This window comes from Anas acuta, chromosome 4, assembly GCF_963932015.1.
Source record: "Anas acuta chromosome 4, bAnaAcu1.1, whole genome shotgun sequence".
Taxonomy (NCBI): Eukaryota; Metazoa; Chordata; class Aves; order Anseriformes; family Anatidae; genus Anas; species Anas acuta.
The window spans coordinates 32000452-32024052 of NC_088982.1; the positions used below are offsets into that span (position 1 = coordinate 32000452).

The window sequence follows — 23601 nt, forward strand, 5'->3', positions numbered from 1 at the left end:
TCTGAGTGTCCCTTGCTGATGGGAAATTTTCACCCATCCAAAGCTTTGATATTTGTTGTTACAGTTTGTGTGATTCTGTTGATATGTGACATCTTGATTTTGCAGTATCACTGAATCTCATCTGGTTTTAGGCTTTCTGGTTGAAGAACATGCAAGCACTCTTCAGTGTTTCATTAACTACTTTGCTAACCTTGGATAGTCCCTTTTTGTGAGGGGTGACTTTTGGTTTTAGGAAAAAAGAAAACAAAGATCACACATGACTACATTTGGAAAGGCAAACTGGGTTACAGGAAGCAGTTTTTACATCTTAGGAGTTATCTTGGTTATCTTAGTGGTACACAGGGATACTTGCTGTGAGTTTTGGCTCCTAGCTGCTGGCAGTGCTGTACCTAGGAACTCTCGAATGCTTTATCAGTTCTGATTCAGTGGATATTTGAGTGTGTGACTCATTTCTGTTGTATCAATCTAATGTTTGTTTTGAAAGAGTGGCTCTGTGAAAATGGCATCATGTTTATGAATTAAATGGTTTCCGGGCCAAACTCATTATGATTAGCAAAAACATTACGTTATCTGTCACAGTTTGTCCTCAGCATCTAGATTTTTGTAGTGTGACTCAAAGACAAGCACAAGACAAATCCTGTCTTCTGAAAGCAGCTTGCACTTAAAATGCTCAGGTGCAACTTGGCCCTGCTTCTGCAGATGGAGCAGTGGTGGTACTGTGGGGGCAGACGGGAGTCCACCACCACTGCTGCTCTTGGGTTGATGGGCACTGCCCATGGGGAAGAGCTGGACACGACTGAATCGAGTGGCCTGAGATGTTGGACTTAGCCCATCATTTTCCTGAATCACAACTTGCTTTTCATCTTACTGATAGAGCAGGAAAAGCTTAAAAAAATAAAATACAGCCAGTGACTTTGGCTTCTTGGAACCAGTTAGTAAGAACATGGTGTTGTGTTTTATTTTGAAAGGCTGGGATTGTTATATGTGAGCCAAGAACTGTTTTTCTCCTTTCTATTGTATACTAATGGTTAAAAAAAAAAAGAAATATCCCTAGCTATTTGATCTTTTTTTTGTGAAAACCAGCCTGTGGGGGTAAAACACAACTTGCTAAATTCAAGGCAATAGATGATAAATAGCAGCATTACTAAATCCAGGCTTCTAGACGCCCAACTAATGTGGGGGTTTTTGCGTGTGTTTTAAATTCTGTACATGAAATTGGCATTTTGAAGGCCCCAAAATGAATCTGGAGTCTTGATTTGCCTTTAAAAGCAGTAAAAGCTGGGAATTTAACTCCTCTATACCTTAGAAAGTTCTACCCCGAGGCCGTACGCCTGCTGTGCTTGAAACCACAGCTTCCTGACCAGTTCCCTGTTCCAGCAAGGTTATCACCGTTTCCTTTTCCATAATCAGTGCAGACAGAGGGTTTTTTCTTGTATGTTCTGACAGTGTTTTTATTACTGTGGTTTCCAGCAGCTCTAGTGAGGTTTGAGGCCCCTGAGCTAACAATTAAACCTTTAAAGGCATAGAGAAGTTGTTGTTTCCACCAGAGCTTGGGGTACGCAGGGCTTAGCAGTAAATCCATCGCCAGGCTGGGAAAAGAAATGGCTCTAGCTTCGTGTTAACTGTTGTGCAAGCAGCAAAGTAGCCACGTTTGCCAGTTGGAGAGATTGGTGGGAAGTCTGTCCCTAAAATAATGGGCACTTACTTAATAAATATTGGTTGTTCTTTTCAGATTACGTCAGCTCTGAATAAAGAGGGTCGTGCAGACGGTGAATTGGGAGAGGTAAGCAAAGACGTATGTGTTAACTCCTCGTGTAGTTTTATAACACCATCGTAATGTGCCAAGGAAGAATAACTTCCCTTTCTGCTTGGTGACTGTCCAACACAGAGCGAGTCAGAAATAAGTCAGCACAGGACAATTCCCTACATTCAGTAGGATGAAGGTACCTGTGGAGAACGCAGGACTGCTTTTCTCCACTCAAACCTCCTCCCGTTTTCAAACGATGGGCTGTCAGCCACGGGTTTTGGTGAAAGGTCTCAGGGATGTCCCTGTGCTTTTTCCTTTTGCTGCCCACATCCCACCCACCATTGCACTTTGCTGTTCGTGAGGTAGGACAGAGCCTTGCTGCTTGGCAGCTGGTGTCAAGAACAGCACCTTCCCCGGGCTTAAAAAAATAGATAAATAAAAACAGGACCAAGAGTTGGCTCTGTAACGCTGCCCTGTCTGGCAGATGCTCATCATGCAGGCGCTGCCTGTAGTAACAGCCTGAGTCCACCGTGGGGAGTGTTGTCCTTGTGCCCTACGCATCCTGGATGTCATCTGTCGTGGCCTAAGGGGGGAAAAAAAAGATTTGCTGCACGTTTTCAGAGTGTTTAAGATTGAAAGATACTGTGCAGTAGTAAAGAGCAAGGAAATAGAGGCCTCTGCCACGTTTGTCGTATTTGTGTGTGTGCTGCCAATGTGTTTTGCTGCTTTGCAGACTGGCTCTGACTATCGGTTGGAAGGTGGCTGTGCTCTGCAGTGCACAGTATTTCTTTCCTCTTCTGCTGGCTCTTTTTATTTTATGGCATCTTCTCTCTGCTGAAGGCTCCCACAGAATCTGATGCATCTCTACCGAACGAGAGGGATGAAGGCCAGGCTGCAGAGGAGCCGTTCTTGGGAGAGGTATCTGTCGTCCTCTAGACTAACCCTGGTGGCCTACTGCATATTTACTTCACCACTGTGAAGAGCATTTCATCTTGTTGCCTTTCCCTGCTGCTGAGTATTTCTGGAAACACAAGAAGTTACTGAGAATGAGGAAAATGCGGGCTCTTGTTAAGTTCCATGGGGTTTTCTCATCAGTTGCAGCTGTCACGCAGACAGATTTTGGTCGCAGTGAAGAATGTGTTCATTACCTAACAGTGCAGTCAGCACCAGACCCAAGGACCATCATCTGCCATAATTTTCACTCTGACACTCCACTAACACATACTAAATGATCTGCTGCCACAACTCTCATGCATTCCTCTTTTTTTTTTTTTTTGGTCTTTGATCACTGCTTTCTTCTTTCCCTCTGGCTGATAAGTTACTGAGCAGTCAACTTATTACTTCTCTGCTTCTAGACACAGCCCTTTGCAGAGATGTAGCTGTGATACTGGGGGGAAAGGGGAAATACTAGTTGCTTCCACTGGGTGCCAGCCCGTTTGCACCTGAACAGGGAGTATCAGTCTTCAGTAGTTAGCTCTTAACTCTGTTGCAACAGTTTGTCCAGGTTTATTGTGGGTGCTTTGTGCTCCTCATCAGTGCTTCCTGCAGCTTTTGTTCGCTTCTGCCTGTCTGAACAGCGCTGTTTCCATGTACAGGGCTGTGATTTGAACGAAGGACCCAGCCTGTGTTGCATGTGGTTAATAGTAGTGAAAATATCCACCTCCCTCGTAGGGTAGAATTTGAGCTGTTAGCCCAGCACTGATTTGCAGCGTTGCATCAGCTTCCCAGTGGAGTTAAACTTGGGCTTGGGGCCTGCCTGTAGTTGTCTGTGATGATGAGGATGGTGGTGAAGGGCTCACGTGTTGCAGCAGTGCAGCTGTCAGCTCCACGTAACAGCGTGTTAAGGACCCCAAAATGGAGCTGCCTTTAGCTGGCATGCTTGGTTGTTAGTTTATAGGTCTGTAGCGGTGAATCCATGTATTTTCACCGTATGTGATTTACAAGATAACCTCACAACCAGTCTCTTCTAAGGGAAACTTCCCGGCCAAACCCACCTGTAGCCTGACGGCATGGCTGGTAAATATTTGTGAGGTTGGCCTGGAGCCACGGGTGCTGCACGAGGGAGGGCTGTCACATCCATGAAGTGAATGGGCCCAGCCACAACATGCTCTCAGCTGATACCAACCGTGCGTCACGCAACATCTGACAGCAAATTAATTTTGCAGACTGCCTCTCTCATGAGCCAAACATAGCGCTTGTTGCAGTTTTGCCTCCCTGCTCCAAATGCTCTGTCAGCTGTGTGCCTGTTGTTCATCCTCTCCTGTACTGTGCCACAAATCAGCGTGTAAGCAGGGCCTTCTTACCGGGCCTTTCCTCTTCAGCTTCCACTGCATGTACTGGCACGCTGACTTATGGCAGAGGAGACCATTTTTTGCACAATTTATGGTGGAGAGACACTTGGGTTTTGGTATTACAAACTGGGGAGAGGTGTTGAAAATTCCCAAATTGAAGATCTTGCCAATAATGACCTCCCTCTTAATTCCTGGGGGAGCCGTACAGAAGCTTCCATCTGCTGAGCATTCATGTTTTGATCCAGCAAAGTATTTAAGCCTGTGCAGAGCACTCTGAACTTCTGTGTTCAAAGTGAAGCACGTGTTCACATGCTTGTTAAACTGGGGGGTGTGCCTAATGCAGGTGTTTGGAGGATGAGCTGACACCCTACATGGAGCAAAATGAAACCTGTGCAGCATTAGGGGAGGCTCTTCTTGGTTGGGACTGGAGGTGGAGTAGGAGGGAAAGGAGAATATCTGATTTTGTGGTTGTTTTGCTTTGAGAGGGCTGTGTGTGTGTGGGCAGGGTGCACCTGTGCAGAGCACTACCCAGGATCCAGGTGTCTGCCTGGTGGTTTTTGTGGTCACCAGGTAGGTGTACGTAGGCTTGTGTAAGCCTCCAGTGGTGGTAAATCTGGGGGTTTCGCTGCTTTTTTCCTCTTGGCATCTGTTGTAAAAATAAATGGTGTGTTCAGAGAGATCAGAGCTTTTGTTATGGTGCATTTACATACACCAGAGATCTTTTGATAAGCACACTGTGAGAAGTCTTGACTTAGGAGCTGGCTTGGTGCAGGCACTGGGAGAAGTTGATTCCATGTGCTGAAGCACTTTTATAACAAATGACAGGTAATAATGTTCTCTCCTTCAAAACTAACGACCTCTTAGGGAACTGGCAGGTGAAGTTACCTTAACTTCTAGTGCAAGAGCCATATTGTTTAAAGATGCGTGTATGCATTCCAAGTGTGTGCATAATCTCAAAAACCTTGCTTTTTCTTTCTCTTAGAGGGTTAAAGACAATAAGCAAGAAACTGAAGATTTGGGATCTGCAAAGAAGACATTCAACATCTCTGTCAGTGGAGGTAAAAAAAAAAAAAAAAAAAGAGAAAGTGGGGGTATGGGGGTATCAATTTCATTGTGTGTGCTGATGTTTATAAATAATAATGTTGCTAGTGGTGTTCCAGTGAGAAGGAAAGTTCTGCACAGATTAGGAAGGATTATCATGACTGGCCTCTGTTACTCCATTCATTGCACAGCAGTCTCGAGACTCTTGCAAATACCGCTTTAATGCGGGGAAGGAAGTGTAAAGCACTCCTGTACCCCACTGCTGTAATGTGGCTACTCTGAGAGGGATTATAGTTACCATAAAAACATGCACCTGGTCAGGCATGAAGCGTGTTAACCTCGCTGTTAGTAAAGAAACTTCCAGGGGATCCTGAGTAACACAGAAGCCATCCAAACCCTGTCGAGGTTTGACATTGTTTCCAGTAATGCATGCAAGGGAGTTGTTTCAGAGGTTGTTTAGAAAAGTGCTGCCTATGAGGTACCAGCATCTTGTTCTGCAGCAAGGTAAGTGATGCTTGGCAGTGTCCCACCTGATCGTCCTGTGACCACAGTGTGACTGGAGATGAACGTGGAGCATCCCTCTGAGTGCCTGCGTGGGGCAGGCTGCTTTGCAGAGGAAGTTGTGCAGCGTTGTAGAGCGGGACTGAATCACCAGCTGTTGCATTTCTAGGTGACTCTTCTGCTGTGGTCTGACCAGGCACTGCTCTCTTGCAGATGTGGATGGCTTGATTACCCAAGCTTTGCTGACTGGTAACTTTGAGAGCGCAGTAGATCTCTGCTTGCACGATAACCGCATGGCTGATGCCATTATCCTGGCCATCGCAGGCGGACAAGAGCTGCTTTCTAGGACACAGGAAAAGTACTTTGTGAAGATGCAGAGCAAAATCACCAGGGTATGTATTTTCAGCTAAGAAACAACCTGCATCTAGACTCTTGACAACCCCCTTTTCACCTTAGAAGTTTTCTTGCTATCTCACAGGTTTGTTTCTGTGGGAAGCTAACATGTATTCCAGTTTTCCACAATGTCTTGGAGCAAAAAGATTTTTTTAAATATATTTGATTGTTAAGGAGGGAAGAGGCACAGTGCATGGATATCACTAAAGTGTTCTTCACCTTGTTTCCAGTATCTCTGAGATACACGTACAGTAGTAGATTCACACTGATAAATATTTTAAACAGTGTACTCTTCAGTCTCCTGACATGTTTTCAGGTGCTGTGCAGGATCTGTGCTCAGTGCCAGTAGCTTTAAGTAATGCCTGGGATCGATCTGAACAGATTTTGCTGATGCTTTGTTTCGCTGCGTGCACAGAAGGTAGCTAAGTCGATACGAGGTAATCTCGGCACACTGCTGCTGTGTGCAGGAGACAGCGTGTTAGGGCCAGCCAGGTATTGATTCTTGTCAGCTTTCTGCTGTGCTGGGGACTGCTGACACTGCTCTTGTAAATCTTCCTTTGTGAGTACTGACACGACTAGCAAAAGAAGGATGAGACGGGAGAAGTGACCTTAGAAGAGCACAGGACGGTGTCTAGCAAGGATGGCTGCTTTTACAGGAGGGGAGAAGGTTCCTGTTACTCTTCAGCAGTCCAGTGGCAAAGAAAGGTGTTTGATGCAGTAGCAGGAGGAAGCCTCTAACCGGGCAGCTGCTGAAGTAGTTTCCTGGAGCAGGACTGGCTGCCACACAGCACAGCACGGTCATTTGGGGAGTTAGAGCACCCAGCCTCACAAGCTGCAGCCAGCCCGCAGGTGGAATTTTGTTGGTCACCATCTGTGAGCCAGTTTGAGGTGGGAATGGTTTGCGTTTCTAGTATGACAGGAGGAGAATCTCAAGTATTAGCACTCAGCAGGGTTTCTTCCCCCCAGCTTCTTCGCTGCATTTGGTCTAAACAAAAGAGAACTTGGTACCTGGATTGGGAAATGTGTGCTTTACTGAGTTCATCCTTTAGAGAAAGGTGTTTTTATGGAGAGCTGACCAGTTATCTCTGCCTGTGCTAACAAGTGGGCCATGACCTTGTCGTTACAACCTTGTAGTTGTTGTTCAGGTGGTGGTGTTTCTTTTCTGGCCCGAGCTGCGCCCTTAGTGCTTGTTCAGCTGTTTCCGAGCTTGAACTCTTGGCATGACAAGGGCATTGTTCACTAGACTGAAGCGCAGCTGCCAAGCCTGTCTTTTGTTTGAAGCAGAATAACTGGAGGCGGAGTTTGAGACAGAAGAAACAGGAATTTCACTTTCAGGGGTTGTGGGCAGACAGCCTGTGTGCATGAGGGAAGGCTCAGGTTACCACAGCCAGCTCAGATGCAGTGGGAATAAGTCAGTCAGTAGACAGAAATTACACTGTACTGGGGGAAAAAAAAAAACAAGGAAATCTTACCAAGATCTTAACTCTGGTCTCTCTCCTTTGGCCCCAGCTCATCACTGCAGTCGTAACGAAGAACTGGAAGGAGATCGTGCAATCTTGTGATCTGCAGAATTGGAGAGAGGCTTTGGCTGCTGTGCTCACTTACGCCAGGCCGGATGAGTTTGCAGCCCTTTGTGGTAAGGATGCTTTACAGACCAATGACATTTATCCCACTTGCTGCAGAAACTATGCTTTGCCATTGTTTTTTCCCTTCAGGTAAATTTTTGTAATGCCTCACTAGCTGCTTTGATGGGTCATGCAATTCTTCAGTACCATTGCAGAGGAGGAGAGGAACCTCTGGGGTTCTGTATTTATTGTATGTTCCCTGTTTTTTTGGGCCCAGAGGGGACACCTCCTAGCAGCTGTGTGTGTGCACCATACAATCCATGAGGAAGTTTTATTGCCAATACTTACATGTCCGATGCTTGTGTGCCTCTCAGATGTCAGCCACAGTGTCTGCTGAGCTGCACAGATGTTTCAGCACACATGTAAGCCCTGAGTATTTTGACAGCTTTGCTCACAGTCCCTTGGCAGTCGTGTGCTCAGTGTTCTGAGTGAGGATCTGCAAAAAGCAGGTGATAGAGAGGATGATGATGCCCCAGCCTCTTGCCCTCTGTCACGTCAGTTGGTGGACTGTACTTTCCGATGTGTCTCAGGTTTGCAGGCACTTGGCAAGTCCTTGCTGCTGCGACATGAGCTCCCTGTGAGGTGATCTGTGCTGGACACTGGAGTACATGTACATGTATGTCCTCACAGGTGGAGCCCAGAGGCAATATTTCTTCTCATGGTGCTAAGGAGATGCACAACAGGTGTTGACAGCTTCCTGTGCCCCAGTAGCAATGGGGAGATCTGCGAGGTGGTTAACAGGCATCGTCTTTGCTCCTATTTTCCTTAGATCTCCTGGGTAATAGGCTGGAGAGCGAGGGGGACAGCCTTCTGCAGACACAGGCCTGTCTGTGTTACATCTGTGCCGGCAATGTGGAAAAGCTTGTTGCCTGCTGGACCAAAGCTCAGGATGGAAACAGCCCCTTGTCCCTTCAGGTTGGTATTGCTATGAGAAAAGAGGTTGGAAGTAACAGACGGGGATCTTACGGTGCTTAAATCAAATGACCTGTGTAGAGGTTTGATGAAGAGAGTTGCTTATCTATCAAGATGCAAAACTTTTGCTTCTGGAATGGGTGGTTTTAGTAGAAACAACAAGTATATATGGTATGAGAAATTACTTGGTGAAACACAAAGGCCCTGGGGTCTGTTCTGTTCTTTGTGGGGTTGGGCTAACACGCTTTCTGTATAAGAGACCCATGGGAAGTCTGAGGGCCTAGAGTAGTGCATTTGTAAAGAAGTGGCTTGGAATGGTCACATCTTCTGCAATCGGTGTGTACTGGTACATTTTTGCTTCTGGAATAGATGGCTTAAATATTAAGGGGGAGAAATCTAATAAATATGATTTAAATGTAGAGAAAAACCGTGGGAGGGTTCTCATGAACGTTGTCTCTAGGGGTTTGCATATACGAGGTTTGGTTTCCAGCAGAGAAATGCATCGCATACAGCAAATATCTTGGGGGAATAGGAGGATTGATGACAGTGAAATGAAGCAATTATTGAGTAATTTATTTTATAGTGTAATCTTAGTTTCTTTCATCTGTTCAGGGTGTTTGAAGGACAAGTTTTAGAAAGTACTCAAAGTAATGCTACCTGATCATGCTGAAATTCTCTATTTTAGAAAATTAAAGGAACTGGAGTAATTTGGATATTACTTTATTTTTTTCTCCCCACTTGCAAACTGAAAAGTTCTTACCCATCTCTTCAGTGTGGTGGCTTTGTTAGACTTCTGTATGAATTTACATTTTGATTCTGTTGTTTTGTTCTCAGTAATATTGAAAAATAGCAGTCATAATTGGTGTGCTTGTTAACTGTGGTAAGAAATGGCTAAAAATCCTAGAAGCTGGTGGGTTTTGTGATCATTTTTTTTACTTGCATTTTTCCTAATGAATCAGTACTTCAAAAAAGGCAAGTCCATTACTGCATAGTCAGTCAACACTCCTTATTAGTGAAGTATTGTTGAAATCCTTTGTGGTGCACTCTTTTAAATCCGTCATTAGATTTGAATGATGGCAAATGAATACTTGCAGTACCTTGCAATATAATGTAGTTAGAGGAAGAAAATAGGAGAAGACGAGAAAACTACCAGGAACATTCTGTAACTTAGCACTAGGTAGAAACCCAGCCCAGAGCACTTCTGGTAGTTGGGGATGTACAAGGAAGGCAGGACAGGGAGCATTCCTGGTGAATACTGGGAAAACCGTCCTCACAGTACCAGCCAGAAAGCCATAGACAAGTCTCCCAGTGCAAGTGTTGGATGCTTTTGATTCAGGTGGTAAAGAACTGACTTAGTCAAATGCTGCAAACAGATAAAAACAGGAACAGGTTGGCTCATGTTCTCATTTCTTGTTTCCTTTGTCCTGACCTCCTAGGATTTAATAGAGAAAGTCGTGATCCTGCGCAAGGCTGTGCAGCTCACCCAGGCCGTGGACCCGAACGCTGTGGGGGCCCTTCTGGCTGAGAAGATGAGCCAGTACGCCAACCTCCTGGCTGCCCAGGGCAGCATTGCTGCAGCTCTGACCTTCCTGCCCGCCAGCACCAACCAGGTATGTGGCCTCTGGGCAGCATTGCTTCTTTGCTTTCTTTCATTTTCCCCTCTCCCATCAGCTGGTATTAATAGGCAGGCTGGCTTGGGAGCGATGCAGCCTTGAGGTGGGAAGCAGGTGCAGGTTTCCCAGTGGCAGTAAGGCTGACCCAGAAGCTGCCTTTCTCCTGCAGGAAGGATGGATTGCAGTCCCGTAAAGCAGAGCAGGCTTCTTGGAGGGAGCTCGGTGGGATGCACTGGGTAGTGGGCGGTGCACTTAACCTTCTTTCCTTGTCCTCTGTCCGCAGCCAAACATCGTGCTGCTACGGGACAGGCTTTGCAGAGCCCAAGGGGAGCTGCCGGCAAGACAGGAGGCCGTCAAGGCACCGTATGACAGACAGCCCATGCCCAAAGGACGAGCTGGCGCTGTGGCAGGGCAGATGCAAGGGCCTCAGGCCCCAGCACAGCAGTATTACCAACAGGTAACTGGTTTTTGGCAGTTGCTGCAAGACATCGTGCTTGGGTTCCAGAGCATGATGCAGAGGGCACTTTATTTTTCATTCTCTTGGGGCCACTCTGGAGCTCTAAGATGCACCTTCCAAGCAACCCGGGGGGCAAATGATAGGTGCTGCTCTTCAATCAGTGCGGATGCCTTGTTTATTCCTCATCTGGAAATACCCCTCACGCCTTGTCAAGCAGTCTGGGTTTGAAGATGAGTTTGAAAAACCCTCCTGACCATGCTTAAGGGGAGTGTAGGTAGCATGGGTAGCAGGTGGGATGGTAGCAGGGCTGGGCTGAGCATCGGCTGTGCCAGAAGACAGAGCCAGGTGAGTGTGGGACTCTGGGGGCTGGGAGCTGTGCCGGGATGAAGAGGAGGACTGGGGAGGCAGGTGTCCTGGTTTTACCTGCAGGCTGAGGATGGTGCTCGCAGGACTAGGAGGCAGGATTTCGGCCACAGCTTTTTGCAGAGCGGGGCTGCACTCACGGCATGGCTCTTGGCCATGTGCAAAGGAGAGGGGTGCAGGCGTGTTGCCCAGTGCTGTGCTTGGAGCACAGAAAAATGGGGGCAGGATGGGAGAACGGCTGGGACGAGGTGGGGAGCTGGGCTTTGTTCTCTCCCTCTTAACAACTGGGGGTGCCTTCGCCTTCTCTTGAGGGCGTTAACAAGGCCGCCTTCTGAAGGGACAAAGCCTTCATCCCGTTTGTACTGCAATACCTTGCTAACACAATTGTGTCTGATGTTAAACATGTTGCTGCTAATGATGAATTCAGCTGTTCTGTACTGCCTGTCTGACCTCCCTTCTGTAACCAATGAGCTGCAATGAGAAGCGATGCTACGCGTCCCTTTTGGCTGTGGAAAACAGCACCTTGCCTCTAGGTGGCATGAGCTTAGCCATGCTTTTCACAGCACAGTCCCCCGTTTCTCCTCCTGTCTCCCAAATGCCTCAAGCTATTATTTAAGAAGGCTGAGCACATGATTAAAAGCCTGCAAGTATCGCAGGCCCTGGAGCACACTGTGAGAGGGATTTGCCCTCTGTGCCCTTGGCTTCGTGCTCAGCAGGAGCTACAGGAAGGGCTTGCAGCAGACAGGGCCAGGTCCAAAAGGTGCCCAGTGATCTGTTGGTGAACCAGAATGGAAACAAATTGCATACTTAAGCCTTACTATCTTCTGGTTGATTTTTTTTTTTCCCTTTTAAGCAAGTGGGTATATTTGACTTGTGGAAAACGGACTCCACAATCAGTAAGACTGTACAGTAGGTGTGTTTATTCAGTGCTGGGCAGCACAGGGGGTAGTCCCACCAAAGTCGTGTGCACCTGACAGTGCAATTTGCCATGGTTACATGCAGCAAAGAGCTATGTGTGCATGAAGTTTCACAGTGAACCTGTACATATTCATAACCTGTCCCCACTTCAAAACTAGTTCCAAGGAGTCATTTCCATGAACTCTTCCCATCTGCACTTGAGCAGTATATCCTGGTGGTGGTCGTCGGGGCCCGTGGGGATGAAGATTGATGACTCTTCCTCATCACCTCCAGCTGACCTCTTGTCCTTGCACAGACTCGGTTGTTCCTTGGCTCTTGTCCATCCGCAGGGCCAGTTTCCACCAGTTTAGGACAGGCTCACACTCCTGTTAGGAGACTGACCTTGGTAAGGGGCCCAAGGCTTCCTGCTTTAGTCAGTTTGCACGATGCACCACAGTTAACAAAGACACTAAGCAGCATCCTAGTGTAATGCCATCAGCACTCTCTCTACTCGGGAAGATTCTCCTACCTCCCTCTCTCATAGTGGCTTGTTCCAGCTTGAGGTGGCATTGCTGTAGTTGTTGTCCCTAACAGGAACATATCATTAAACTTCCACTTCCTTTTGGTATAGGATTTCACACTGTTTTTCACCTTTTTTTCAAATAAAAATGCACAAATGACGGAGGGTGGACAAATCTTTTAGATAACTCCAGGGTTCAAAGCCTTACACAGATGTTCACAGCAGCTGTTGTACAGCTGATGGCAGCGTTGGCCTTGGCACTGCGCAGGGTTGGAGAAAGACACACCAAAGTTGTTTGGGCTTTCCTTCTGCCTGCACTCAGGGAGAAGCAGTTGCCATTAAGATGTTTGTGTCTATGCAAGAGCTTAGTTTCAGATTTTAACAACTTTAATGCATCAGAAGCTCGATTTAAATGCTTTGCGTGAAGCAGTATGATTGAATTTAACAAAGGATTTGCGATCTCCAGCTGTGGTTAGCAATGCTCAGTGCCGTGCAGTAGCCTGACGGGAGCTTCTGCAATAGGAGTACGTGATACAAAGGGCTTAGCAGTAGTCGTGTTGTGGGCAAACCCAGCTTGGCTGGCACATGTAACACTGCACTCGCTCCACAGCCTTTTGTAGCTTCCTCTTCACTGTGCTTCACCTTCACTCTGTGATTCACTTCGGCTCCAGTGCACGGTGATTTTAGCAGCCTCGAATGCACTTTTTCTCCTCCCTGTGTGATTTTTTTGGCTGTGTTGGAAGTGCCAGCATGCAAACCTTTCTCTGTTCACTTCTTTGCATCTCGGTTTGTGAAACCCTTTAGATTTTCTTAATGTTTTGTTTTCCATGATTGATATTTCTTTGTTCGATTCAGGTTAGAATTGCCCCTACTGTCACTACCTGGAGTAACAAAACTCCCACTGCCCTTCCCAGCCATCCTCCTGCAGGATGTCCCTCTGACACACAGGTATAACCTTCATTATTCCTCTCTGAGCCCCTGCTCCACCCCGTAAGTCCCCCATGTGCAGGCTGTGTGCTTGATACAGTCTGGTGCGGATAGGTGGAAGGAGCAGCAGCTTTTGCTGCACTCAGGTTTTGCTCCTCTGCATCCTCCATTATATGTTTTTTTTATGTGTTTTTAAAAAAAATCATTTTTTTCACCTTCACCCAGATGAGTGGCTCTGGCAAGCCTCACACGGTAGCTCAGGGTGATCTGAGTCCAGTCCAATGTGTTTTATCTCTCTCCTCTCTCCTGCAACGCCTCAGAGTTAAGGTGAAAGTCATTGAGTTGAACGCTGTGGATGGCAGGGCTCTGTCAAACTCACTGAGCTGCAGGCAGTGCTGTTGAGGAGCTCTGCCCTCAGCAGGAAGCTGCGTGCTCCTCTGTTGCTGTCACTGAAGTCGCTCTGCACCTGCAGGCTGTGCTTCCAGCCCCACGCAAGCGTTTGCCCCCGTGCCCGTGGCTTTTCAGGGCAGGTGGCTTCAGGCCTCTGAACTGGGAACTGATGATTTCGTTACGGTTCTGCTTTAGCGCTGCTGACCATCGCTAAACCCTACCTCCCCCCGCCCTTTTTACTCGTTTCACAGGGAGACAACCCGCCTCCTCCGGGATTTATCATGCCGGGAGCCGTGAACCCCAGCGCGCCGCAGCCAGCCATGTACTCGCAAGCAGGGACCCGTCCTGCCTACCCGCAGAGTGAGTAGCTGCAGCTCCCCGATCCCTCCTGCCCAGCTGAACTGGCCAGGTGATAACTGGGGTTACTGGGGACAGCCGGCCCCCTCCTTGGCGTTGGGAGGGTTTAGACCAAGCCAGCCCGATGCTTTTTGGCAAGAATCTCCTGGGATGACCTCGAGAGATGGGTGGAGGAGAAGTGGTGAAGTTGAAGAGCCCCAGAGCCCCCGGTGAAAGGCTGTGAGCTTGCACTGGCTCCCCGAGGATGTGGTTCACCTCCTGGGCACAGGCTTCCCGTTGATGCAAACCCTTCCAAGAGGCACCGTGGGGACTGCAGCGGTTCTCAGCTGCCTGGCAGTGCCGAGAACACCAGGCTTTGGTCTGAGGGGGGGGGAAGGAGCAGGAAGCAGAGAAAATGTGCCCCTTTGTCCTGATTTACTGACCGAATCTCTTCTTTTCTCCGTTTGTAGCGTATCAGGCCACACAGCAGTACTCTTTCGGAACGGGGGGACCAGCTCTCTATCAGCCTCAGCAGCCTCTCTCTGCCCCTGCTTCAGCCCCTTACCCCAACCCTGCCACTAACACCACCCTTCCCTACCTGCCCTCTGCCCCTGCCCACCCTGCACCCACCCCCCTGTACCCGGGGCAGCCTCAGCCCTCCCCCACCGGCCCCAACCCTGCCTCTTCCTTCCCCCTCCCTCCTTCTGGTGCATCCTTTCAGCATGGCAGGCCAGGACTTCCAGCAACTTCTGTGGCTTATGCATTGCCTACTGGACCAACAGGTACTCTGCCTGCAGCCAGTGACCTTCCTGCATCCCAGAGAACAGGTCTGCGCTTGGACGGGGGGCAGGCGGGGAGGGGGCGGGTTTATGAGCTCGGTAACTCTCCTACCCGTGTGCATGTTGCCTTGTGAATGCTCTCTACCAAGTTGGCTTGTGCCAGTTGAAAGCATTTCTAAACCACATCATCATCCCTGTGCTTCTGGTGACGCTACGGTCGTGTCGCTGCAGCCAGTGCTCCCTTGTGTCTGGCCCGGGACGTGGTGCTCCGGCACCATCTCCTTAGGAGGCTGTCGTATCCAGCAGATGAGTGGTGGCACAGCGTTAACCTCCTGAGGCTGGCACCCAAACCTGCCACCTGCCGAGCGAAAGAGAAAAATGAGCTTGTCCCTGTGTGGTGAGCAGCAGGTCAAGCCCAGGACTGGCAGCGTGTTTAATTCACACGGCATTCCCTGTGGCATCAGCTCACTTGTTTTTTCCCTGGCCACTTAGCACGATGGGGTTTACTGTAGCCATCAATGCCTTAAAAGATAATCAGAAGTGATTTAGAAATGCTTTCACATGGCCTCTTTCCCAAATGTGAATCAGAGGCAGGTGCGCGTGGCTGGCCCTGAGAGCATGTTTGAGCACACACCGAGGTGAGGAGCAATGGCTCCTGGCAGCCCTCGGGACTGCCAGCATGTGTTTGTGCTTGCTGTGGGACACCGACCTCGCTGAGTTTAACCCACCTGTCTTGCATCAGGCCTTGCAGGAAATGTGCTTCACATCCAGGGGTCCAGCTGGAGAGGCAAGGACCAGAGTTAGGAGCAGAGGGGCTGTCAGGCAGGATCCGAGGGATGTCTCGGGGACGCTGACAGGATGGCCTGAAGGATCCCACTGTGACCCCCTGTCGCTGGGGTGGTGCAGTGCAGAGGAGGCATCTTGCCTTGGTGTTGGCAGCAGAGCTGTGAGGAGGTGGCCTTGTGCTCCTGTGAGAAGCACAAAGGAGCGCAGTGAGGCAGGGAAGAGGCCTTTTCCCTCCATCCTGCAGCCACGCTTGGTGTCCTCTCTGTCACCCTTGCAGATATCCTACTGGGACCTCCCTTGGCCCTTCGTTAAAGGACAAAGCACACTATGCTTCTCAATTATACGCTACTGCTTTCAAAAAACACATAAATAGGAAGGGGAAAAAAAAAACCTTGCCATGTACATGCTGCAATTAGTGTGCCTAGGCTTTATACGCTGTGCCAGCAACACGTCTTCCAGAAAAGCAACACTGCTTGGGGCAGGGTGCCTTGGTATGAGATCCACCAAAACTGCAGCAGTAAATCTTAGCTGTAACTGTTGTGATGCAAAGCATGGAGCTGTGCTGATCGAGGCTTTGGGGTGCTGTGCTTCTGGGTTTTGTGGTGGTCTGCTACAGGAACATCAGGTTTCACTTTGCAAATGCGATTCGTTAAGGGTGGCTGGGAGAATGATCTGAAATTCAGTCTTGAATAGCACCCAGCCTGTGAACTGGGTTGGGTTTAGAGATGCACTTAAAAATAAACAGCTCTGTTAAGACCTCAGATTTTTAGCAAGTGTGTGCAACCTTAGTATGTCAAGCCATACTTAGAGCTCCAGTCAGCTTCACGTTCATTTTCAGCATCTCTCTCTGAACCTGCTTTGAAGGGAGTTGTAGCTTTCAGAGTCTTGAGTCTTGTCTCATATTGTGAGCGAAGGGACGTGTTTGCAGCAGAGCTGTGAGCACATCAGACCAACATCAGGGACAAGAATTGTTAAATCCTGGTGTTTCTCTTCCCTTTGAAATGGAGAACAACGTGTTGGCTCTGTGGTGCCATCTGGATTTGCTGCTTGGCCAGCAGGCAGAGCATCTTTTCGCACAGGTGTAAGGCTCCTGCATCTCCATGGTACAGATAAGAGCCTTGACTCAGGAAAATAGGTGACATCCACCCTGAAGCCAAACCCTTAAAACATCTCCTGAAAAACTTTGTGTAATGGTAAAATGATGGTGAGAAGATGGTTGCTAAAAGCAATGGTCTGCCAGTCCTGCTGGCCTGCAGGAATAGGAAATGAGAACACAGGAAGAGATAAAGAAGTGGGCCAGGACTCCACAACTTCTCTTAGAAGTGACTAGAAACAGTTTTACTGCATGGCGAGAGGAAGGGATTTGTTTTTGGGGTAGACAGGCAAAAGCAATTTCACAGGGTGGGTTGGTCAAAGGACTCCTGTCTCAGTTGGCATTTTAATTAAGTTAGGCGTTTCTCTCCTGACTTCTCCTGCTTATTGAAACTAAATTGCTAATTTAAAGTTACAGGCAGATTGTCTTATCAGTTTTGAAGAAAAACTTTTTTTTTGGTTCTCTTTGCGTTTTATCTGCAGAAAACCTACCAGCTCCAGACCAGGCCTCTCCCCTGGCAGGTGAACTAGGTACCTCTTAGGCTGGAAATGATTACAGCCCCTATGTGAAATTAATTGAACAAACATCAATAATGCATACGTTTCTCGGAGAACATTAAGTGCAATGCTGTTTGCCAATTACAATTTAATCAAATCAAACTTTAATTCCTTAATTAAAACCAATAACAACATGTCTGGAGTTTTTAACCACAGAATCAAATGCTGTTTTGCCTTTTTTTTTTTTTAAAGCAAATTATTCCAGGAAATTAATATCAGACTGGGAGGTTTTCTTAATGTGCTAGCACTATCAGCACTGCAGAAGTTAGACTTCCTACATCAGAAATACTCTGGGAAAGGGATTTTGGCGACAGGGAGGAGCAGAGCCCTGGGGACGCTGGTGTTGACTTTGGTTCACAAGAAACCAGATGTGAAAGGGGGGTTAATTTGCTTTTCATTTACCCCGCCAACATGGTCTGGATGTGAAACTCGTTCAACAAAAGCCCAGGAGAAAATGAAATTCCAGATCACTTGAACGAATTCTGCAGTGGTGTTGTGTTCTGCTGTTGTCCGAGGCGAATTGATCGTTTGCTAAGTGAGAAATGCTGTGGTGAAAAAATCCATTGGGCAAGGGCTTGGGTTGGGCTTTCTGTGGCTTTGTGCAATAAATCCTGATGGCTTGTCGAGCCCATGGCTGACAGAAAATGCTGTGGTCCCCATGGCATTTGCTCTGTGCTGAGACGGGACCCAAGTCTAACGCGCTGACGCTGAGCTTGAGGAGCAAAAGGTCTGGCACAGAGCACTGCCCCGGCCTGGGAGTGGGTCTGCTCAGCCATCCTCTGTTCTTCAGCTCACAACAAATTGTCTGTGTTGGACCAGGCTAGATTTGGTTGCCTTGATCCAGCAGCTCTGCTCTGCCTGCAGGGCACAAAGCGCCCGTAAACTTGCTATCGCTGGCAGGGGAAGCCTGGCTTTATGGCTCCGTGTGTCTCCGTGGTGGCTGGGTGATCAGGGCTGGAAATGTTTACGGCTTCCCTTGCCTCTTTTATGCCTGTAATTACCGTGTTGTGTTGCTGGGGAACATGTATGGAAAAAAAAAAGACTGACTAATGTCATATGGGGAGGAGAAAGCTTCGCAGGTAACCGTCAAGTTGCCTTAACACAGGCGGCCTGCGTAGCAGAGCTGTGTTTGGGCCACGGTGTAGGCAGCTGCCTGCCTTTTCGCGGGGTCCATCTGTTGAAAGCAGCTATCTGGCAAGAGATGTGCTGTTTAAAAAAGAGGCTGTGCTGGTGGAGCTGTGGCAGGGAGCCACCAAGGCTGGGCTCAGAGGCAGCACCGTCCCTGAGGTACTTACCGTCTCTGTTTTCTTTCTGTCCCAGGGCCTCAGAACGGCTGGAATGACCCTCCTGCCCTCAACAGGGCTGCCAAGAAGAAAAAGGTATTCAGTCTGGGGAGCCCTGCCTCGAAACAACCGAGTGCTGACCATTTCAAAAGCAGTAATTTAACCTGCTCTGGGGAAGCTTGTTGGCAGGAGAAGGCAAAAGAAGGGTTAGCTGCAAACAAAAGCCACGCCGTGTGAACAGAGCGCGGCCTTCCTGCGTTTGCACTATGCGGTATCTCTCCCAGAATGGTTAGGCCTCTAGAGAAGGTGATTTTGTGCCAGAGTTGTTGTTAATAACAGCATTGATTCTGGTTTGAATGAAGAGAATACCTTGGGCCATGTTCGTTGCAGCAAAGCAGATGAGTTTTTCCAGAGATGATACTTAAGCGAAACGATGAGGCTGTGCAAATTGTTATAGATTACTGGCGGTGCTGGAGCTGAGAGAAATTTATCCTGATTAAGGGGTGGGCCCTGAGAGATCTGCCAAAAGTAAGATAATTTTTGTGGTACAGACAATGTACTTCTGTAAAAAGAATGTAGACTGTAGCAGGACAGAATAACTGGGGATGGTTGGCACAGAGCAGAGAGAGCCTTTTCATCCCCTGGTGCTGCTTTTATCTTGCCCATCTCCCCAGCAGTCAGCATCACTTGCAGGTGCTGCTGGGAAGCTGGGATCCCGTGTTGCCATCATGGGGTATCGCCCTGTGCCCCAGCTGCTGGGGTGGATTAGTCGGTGGGAGCTGGTTGCCGTGCTGTGCCAGCGGCCGTGTTGACGCTGTTCCTTCTCCCCCAGGTCCCCGATAACTTCATGCCCCCGGTGCCCATCACGTCGCCCATCATGACCCCGCTGGCAGACCCGCAGTCCCAGATGCAGCAGGCCCCGGCGCCACCCGCGGGCGCTCCCAGCTTCCAGGCTCCGCAGCTCCCCGCGGGGCAGCCGGCGCTGCAGGGCCCCTACCCGCCCGCCCCACAGCCCCTGGGGCCGTGCATCGTTCCTCCTGCTGCCTCCAAACCCAGCACCGAGGGGGCTCCGGGGGCCCCGATTGGCAACACCATCCAGGTAAAGCAACCCCGCTGTTTGGTGGGGGGGGTTGGATGCCAGCAGAGCCCCATGGGGTGGGAGATTTGCTGTACTTCAGAGGTGCTCTGCAGAGGTCTTAGCACTGGTTTTGTGCAGCTGGGTTTAGGTAAAAAGGATGGGTGGTGGCAGAGTGACCTGGGAAGCCTGACTTGCTCTGTTTCTCAGCACGTGCAGGCACTGCCAACAGAGAAGATAACCAAGAAGCCCATCCCTGAGGAGCACCTTATTCTGAAGACCACGTTTGAAGCTCTTATCCAGCGGTGCCTGCTGTCTGCCTCCGATCCAGTAAGTCCCTGTGGTGTTCCCAGAGCCTCCCTGTGTTGAGGAGCATGCACTGGTAGCTTCAGCCAGGCTGGCCATCACAGCCCGTCGGAAGGCTGCTTTGAGCAGCCACGAGCAATGTGTAGAAAAGCCATGCCATCTCCGAGCTTCTCACTTACCTCTGTGGTCAGTGAAGAGCACACTGCCCCACAGCCCTGATGCTGATGGGTCACCTCACGCCTGCTGCGTGCTGAAAGGTGGATGGTGAAGGCTGGGGGCGTCAGGAGGGGCTTCCGTGTGCTCGGTCAGCAGCCCAGACACTCTTCTGTGCTACCAGGGGCTGAGCTGTCAGAGAGCTCTGTGGCTGTGGCAGTATATTGGGCACTCGACACCACTAGTGTTAGGTCTGCTGTACCATTTCAGCTGGCTCTGTAGTTTTGACTTGATGTTGCAGGTACTTCTTTCCCCCTTGGGTCTCAGTGCAGCAGTTTCATGGTGGACTCACCTGACCCCTCCTTCGCAGAACTTTTTAGAGGCCATAAACCCTGCTTTGGGGGCAGCCCATAAGGTTCAACAGCATTCAACAGCTCAAAATCCTGTTTTTAAAGGTTACCCTGTAGAACAGAGGGATAAAAGCCAGATACAGCACGGGGCCCTCTGACCTTTTATTCCTTGAATGAGTCTTCCCTCTTCTCCTAGACACACAACAAAGGCAAAAGCATTCAGTTCACATCTGTACCCAGGGATTGCTTCTCTGCTCTGCCAACACAAATTGCGTCCTTGCTTTTTTTACAGTCTCTATTCTTAGGCAGAGCAAGCATTCGCTGAGAAACACTGCCCTGACTGTTTCCAGCAGTTGTTGTCAGCACACACGCAGGCACTGCTTGGTCACTGTTAAACCAGAGGGGAAAAGGGGTGCATGAAGAGCATCACTGCTTAGGGCTGGAATGGGAGGCAGGGAGTCAGGAGAACGAACAACTGCAACTTGTGCCTGATTTCCTGTGGCTGGAGAGATGTCTTGCTGCATATGGGGCACAATTTATTTTTCTTTTCCTTGGCCATTAGTAAAATCAAGTAAGCTTGTGGGTCTTTTCACAGGTTTTGAAAGAAATGTAGGAAGGTCATGTGTCAGAGGGCATTACCAAGTCCGAAAGACCATTACTTAGCTGTTCCTAGCATGCCCTTTCTGTACATGCCTCAGTCCCTTGACAACATAACCACTGCTGAGGGGACTTACAGGTGGCATGAGAGATCTGTGGCCTGTGTTCTCCTCTCTGCCCTTTGCCATCCAAGCGGTTTCCCCTAATTTCTGGCACAGCAGGCAGCCACCAGCCTGTCTTTACACCTGAGCTAGAGCATTCCCTGACGTTTGTTTCCTCTCTGCAATTACTTAACCCAGGGAAAATTTCCCAGTAGCCAGGCAAGATGGCACTAGGCTAGATGAAGATGTATTGATGTGTGTGCTGATGGAGGAGAAAGTTCCAGTACTTAAGTGCACTGATACTATTTCTACTGCTATTGACCTTCTTTTTGCTTTTGTAATTGTAACCTGGATGATTTATTTCTGCTGTTTCTTGTTATATTGGACTAAAATCTTCTATTTCCTCAGCTGTTTGTAAAAACAAGTGGATAAAAATGCCTTTCCCTAGCAGTTGCAGTGGCACTCCATGTGAAATTTAATGGGATTATTTTAATGGTCTTTTGTGGTAAAGTCATCTCAGAGACACCAGTGGGTGGTTCACTCTATCACGGAAGCAAAAAGGATCTTTAAGTTAGGGTTAGGCTATTAGTTTTTCTGTCGACAGTGAAGACTTAAAAACAAGCTTTTGGTTTTGCGAGTCATATAATGAAAATTACAGCTAGGATTTGCTCTAAATGATAATGGAATTGTGCATACTCAAGCTTCAATGACTGCATGTGCCCTTAAGCTCTCCGTGACATCATTAGATATTTAATTCCAGTAATATTTTTTCCAACTGTTACAGTGCTTTGCCAGTGACCCATAAAACAATGCTCCTGCTGCAACTCGTGCTTTTGTCACTTGGCACACCAGCTATAGCTGCGGGTTTTGCAAGTGTCCCTTTGGATGTACCTGTAAAGCTTACTGTACCTGAGAGGTCACGAGAACAGTTGCAGGTGGAGAGCTACAGTAATATCATCCAGTCTTTCCTAGCAAAACCAGGGGAGAAAAGTACGGAGAAGAGTCAAAATTGTGTGTTACAATTTTCAACCAAGGAATTTGATGGGTTACGTGGACTTCTTTGCACTGGAATCAGCTCAGAGTGGTGTCCTTACTGTTGCTAGTTCTTAATGTGTTTTTCTTTTGCAGCAAACCAAAAGAAAACTAGATGATGCGAATAAACGCCTTGAATGTCTATACGATAAACTTAGGGAACAGACAGTAAGTTTGTGTTTTGTTTTGTTTTTTAACACTGCACCCTCCATCAGATACTGCAGGTTATGGCTAGGAATTGTCCTGGCCCCCTCTGCAGTATGTAGCCACATGCTGTCCATTTCTGGAAGCGTGCTTCAGATGTGCCTGTGCGGGCTTGGCAGTGCTGTGGGGTCACGCTGCTTATGGTGGCCCTGCGCAGGGACTGAGGGCAGAGCCCCTTGCAGTGGGCACTGGGTGAATGTGTCAGGAGGGTCCCAGTCCCCAGCTGGCAGAATCAGACAACAGAGTTTCCCCACTCCCAGTAGGGAATGTGAGATGCATGCAACCTGGAGTCAAAAAATAATGATAATTTTAAAAAGTTGCAAACATACGAGGCTCACAGACTTGATTGGAAGTCAGGTGTTTGAAGATCTGGTAGCTTTTCCAAAGGTTTCCAGAAGGTCTGTGCTAGAATAACACACTGGCTTTATCTCTCTTAGCACCTCTGTAGTGCTATCTTCTGCTTGAAGGCTGCTTTTGCACTTGCCAGCAGCTGTGCCCAGGGTGGAGCACCTCCAAAGGTTGCTGTCCTTAAATCAAGGACCTAATTCCTGCACCTTCTCGAGGGCCAGAGATGGCACTTAGGACTAACGAGCACTGTTACTATTTCAGGACTTAAGTTGTTGTAGCATTGTTACTTTTTCTCCATGCTGAGCTGCCTTGTCTGGCTTCCTTACAGCTCTCTCCAACCATCATCAGCGGTTTGCACAACATGGTGAAGAGCATCGAAACCCGCAACTACGTGGAAGGACTGAACATCCACACGCACATCGTCAGCACCAGCAACTTCAGCGAGACCTCGGCTTTCATGCCAGTTCTGAAAGTTGTCCTCACCCAGGCCAATAAGTTGGGTGTCTGAAGAAACCCTGTGCTTGCAAAGCCTGCGATGGAGGCTTATCCAAAGAAGTGCATTTCTACAGCAACCATGCAGGAAGCGGACCAAATGCTAGTCCTCACGGCATGTTGCAGTAGAGCGCTGACAAATGGCATTACACTCTCCCTGCAGAATATTTTAGGCGGGCCTTGGAGCCCTGGTGCTTTTCTTTTTATTTTAATCGTTCCCTCATCCCTAATGATCGGTCCACAAATAGTGTATTTAATGGATGATAGCCCATACTGTCGGTTTTTAGATGCATGTTATACTGCTAAACAGCGGCTTTTAATAACAGATGTATGTGTGAAAACAAAAAGATAGGTTGTGTATCAGACCCTAAAACAGATTCTTCCCCTGCACCCCACTGTTCCTTATCCACCAGATTAAAGAGTCTGATCCTA

The 23601-nt window shown here is 48.4% G+C and overlaps 1 protein-coding gene across 15 annotated transcripts in view; it reads left to right on the forward strand.

The window, feature by feature from the left end:
- Nucleotides 1–23601, forward strand: part of SEC31A (SEC31 homolog A, COPII coat complex component) — a 34878-nt gene extending 11277 nt beyond the window's left edge. Inside the window, exons 13-29 of one of the 15 annotated variants that reach the window (XM_068680551.1) lie at nt 1733–1783; nt 2588–2665; nt 5021–5096; nt 5794–5972; nt 7483–7609; nt 8368–8513; nt 9947–10120; nt 10407–10580; nt 13216–13308; nt 13929–14037; nt 14484–14840; nt 17154–17192; nt 18549–18607; nt 19344–19610; nt 19797–19916; nt 22222–22293; nt 23006–23601. In XM_068680551.1, the coding sequence (XP_068536652.1) occupies nt 1733–1783; nt 2588–2665; nt 5021–5096; nt 5794–5972; nt 7483–7609; nt 8368–8513; nt 9947–10120; nt 10407–10580; nt 13216–13308; nt 13929–14037; nt 14484–14840; nt 17154–17192; nt 18549–18607; nt 19344–19610; nt 19797–19916; nt 22222–22293; nt 23006–23185 (2301 nt within the window). In that variant the 3' untranslated portion in view covers nt 23186–23601. Of the gene's footprint in view, nt 1–1732; nt 1784–2587; nt 2666–5020; nt 5097–5793; nt 5973–7482; nt 7610–8367; nt 8514–9946; nt 10121–10406; nt 10581–13215; nt 13309–13928; nt 14038–14483; nt 14841–17153; nt 17202–18548; nt 18608–19343; nt 19611–19796; nt 19917–22221; nt 22294–23005 lie in introns of all 15 variants that reach the window. The other 14 variants (XM_068680552.1, XM_068680554.1, XM_068680550.1 and 11 more) reach the window with 14 other exon arrangements.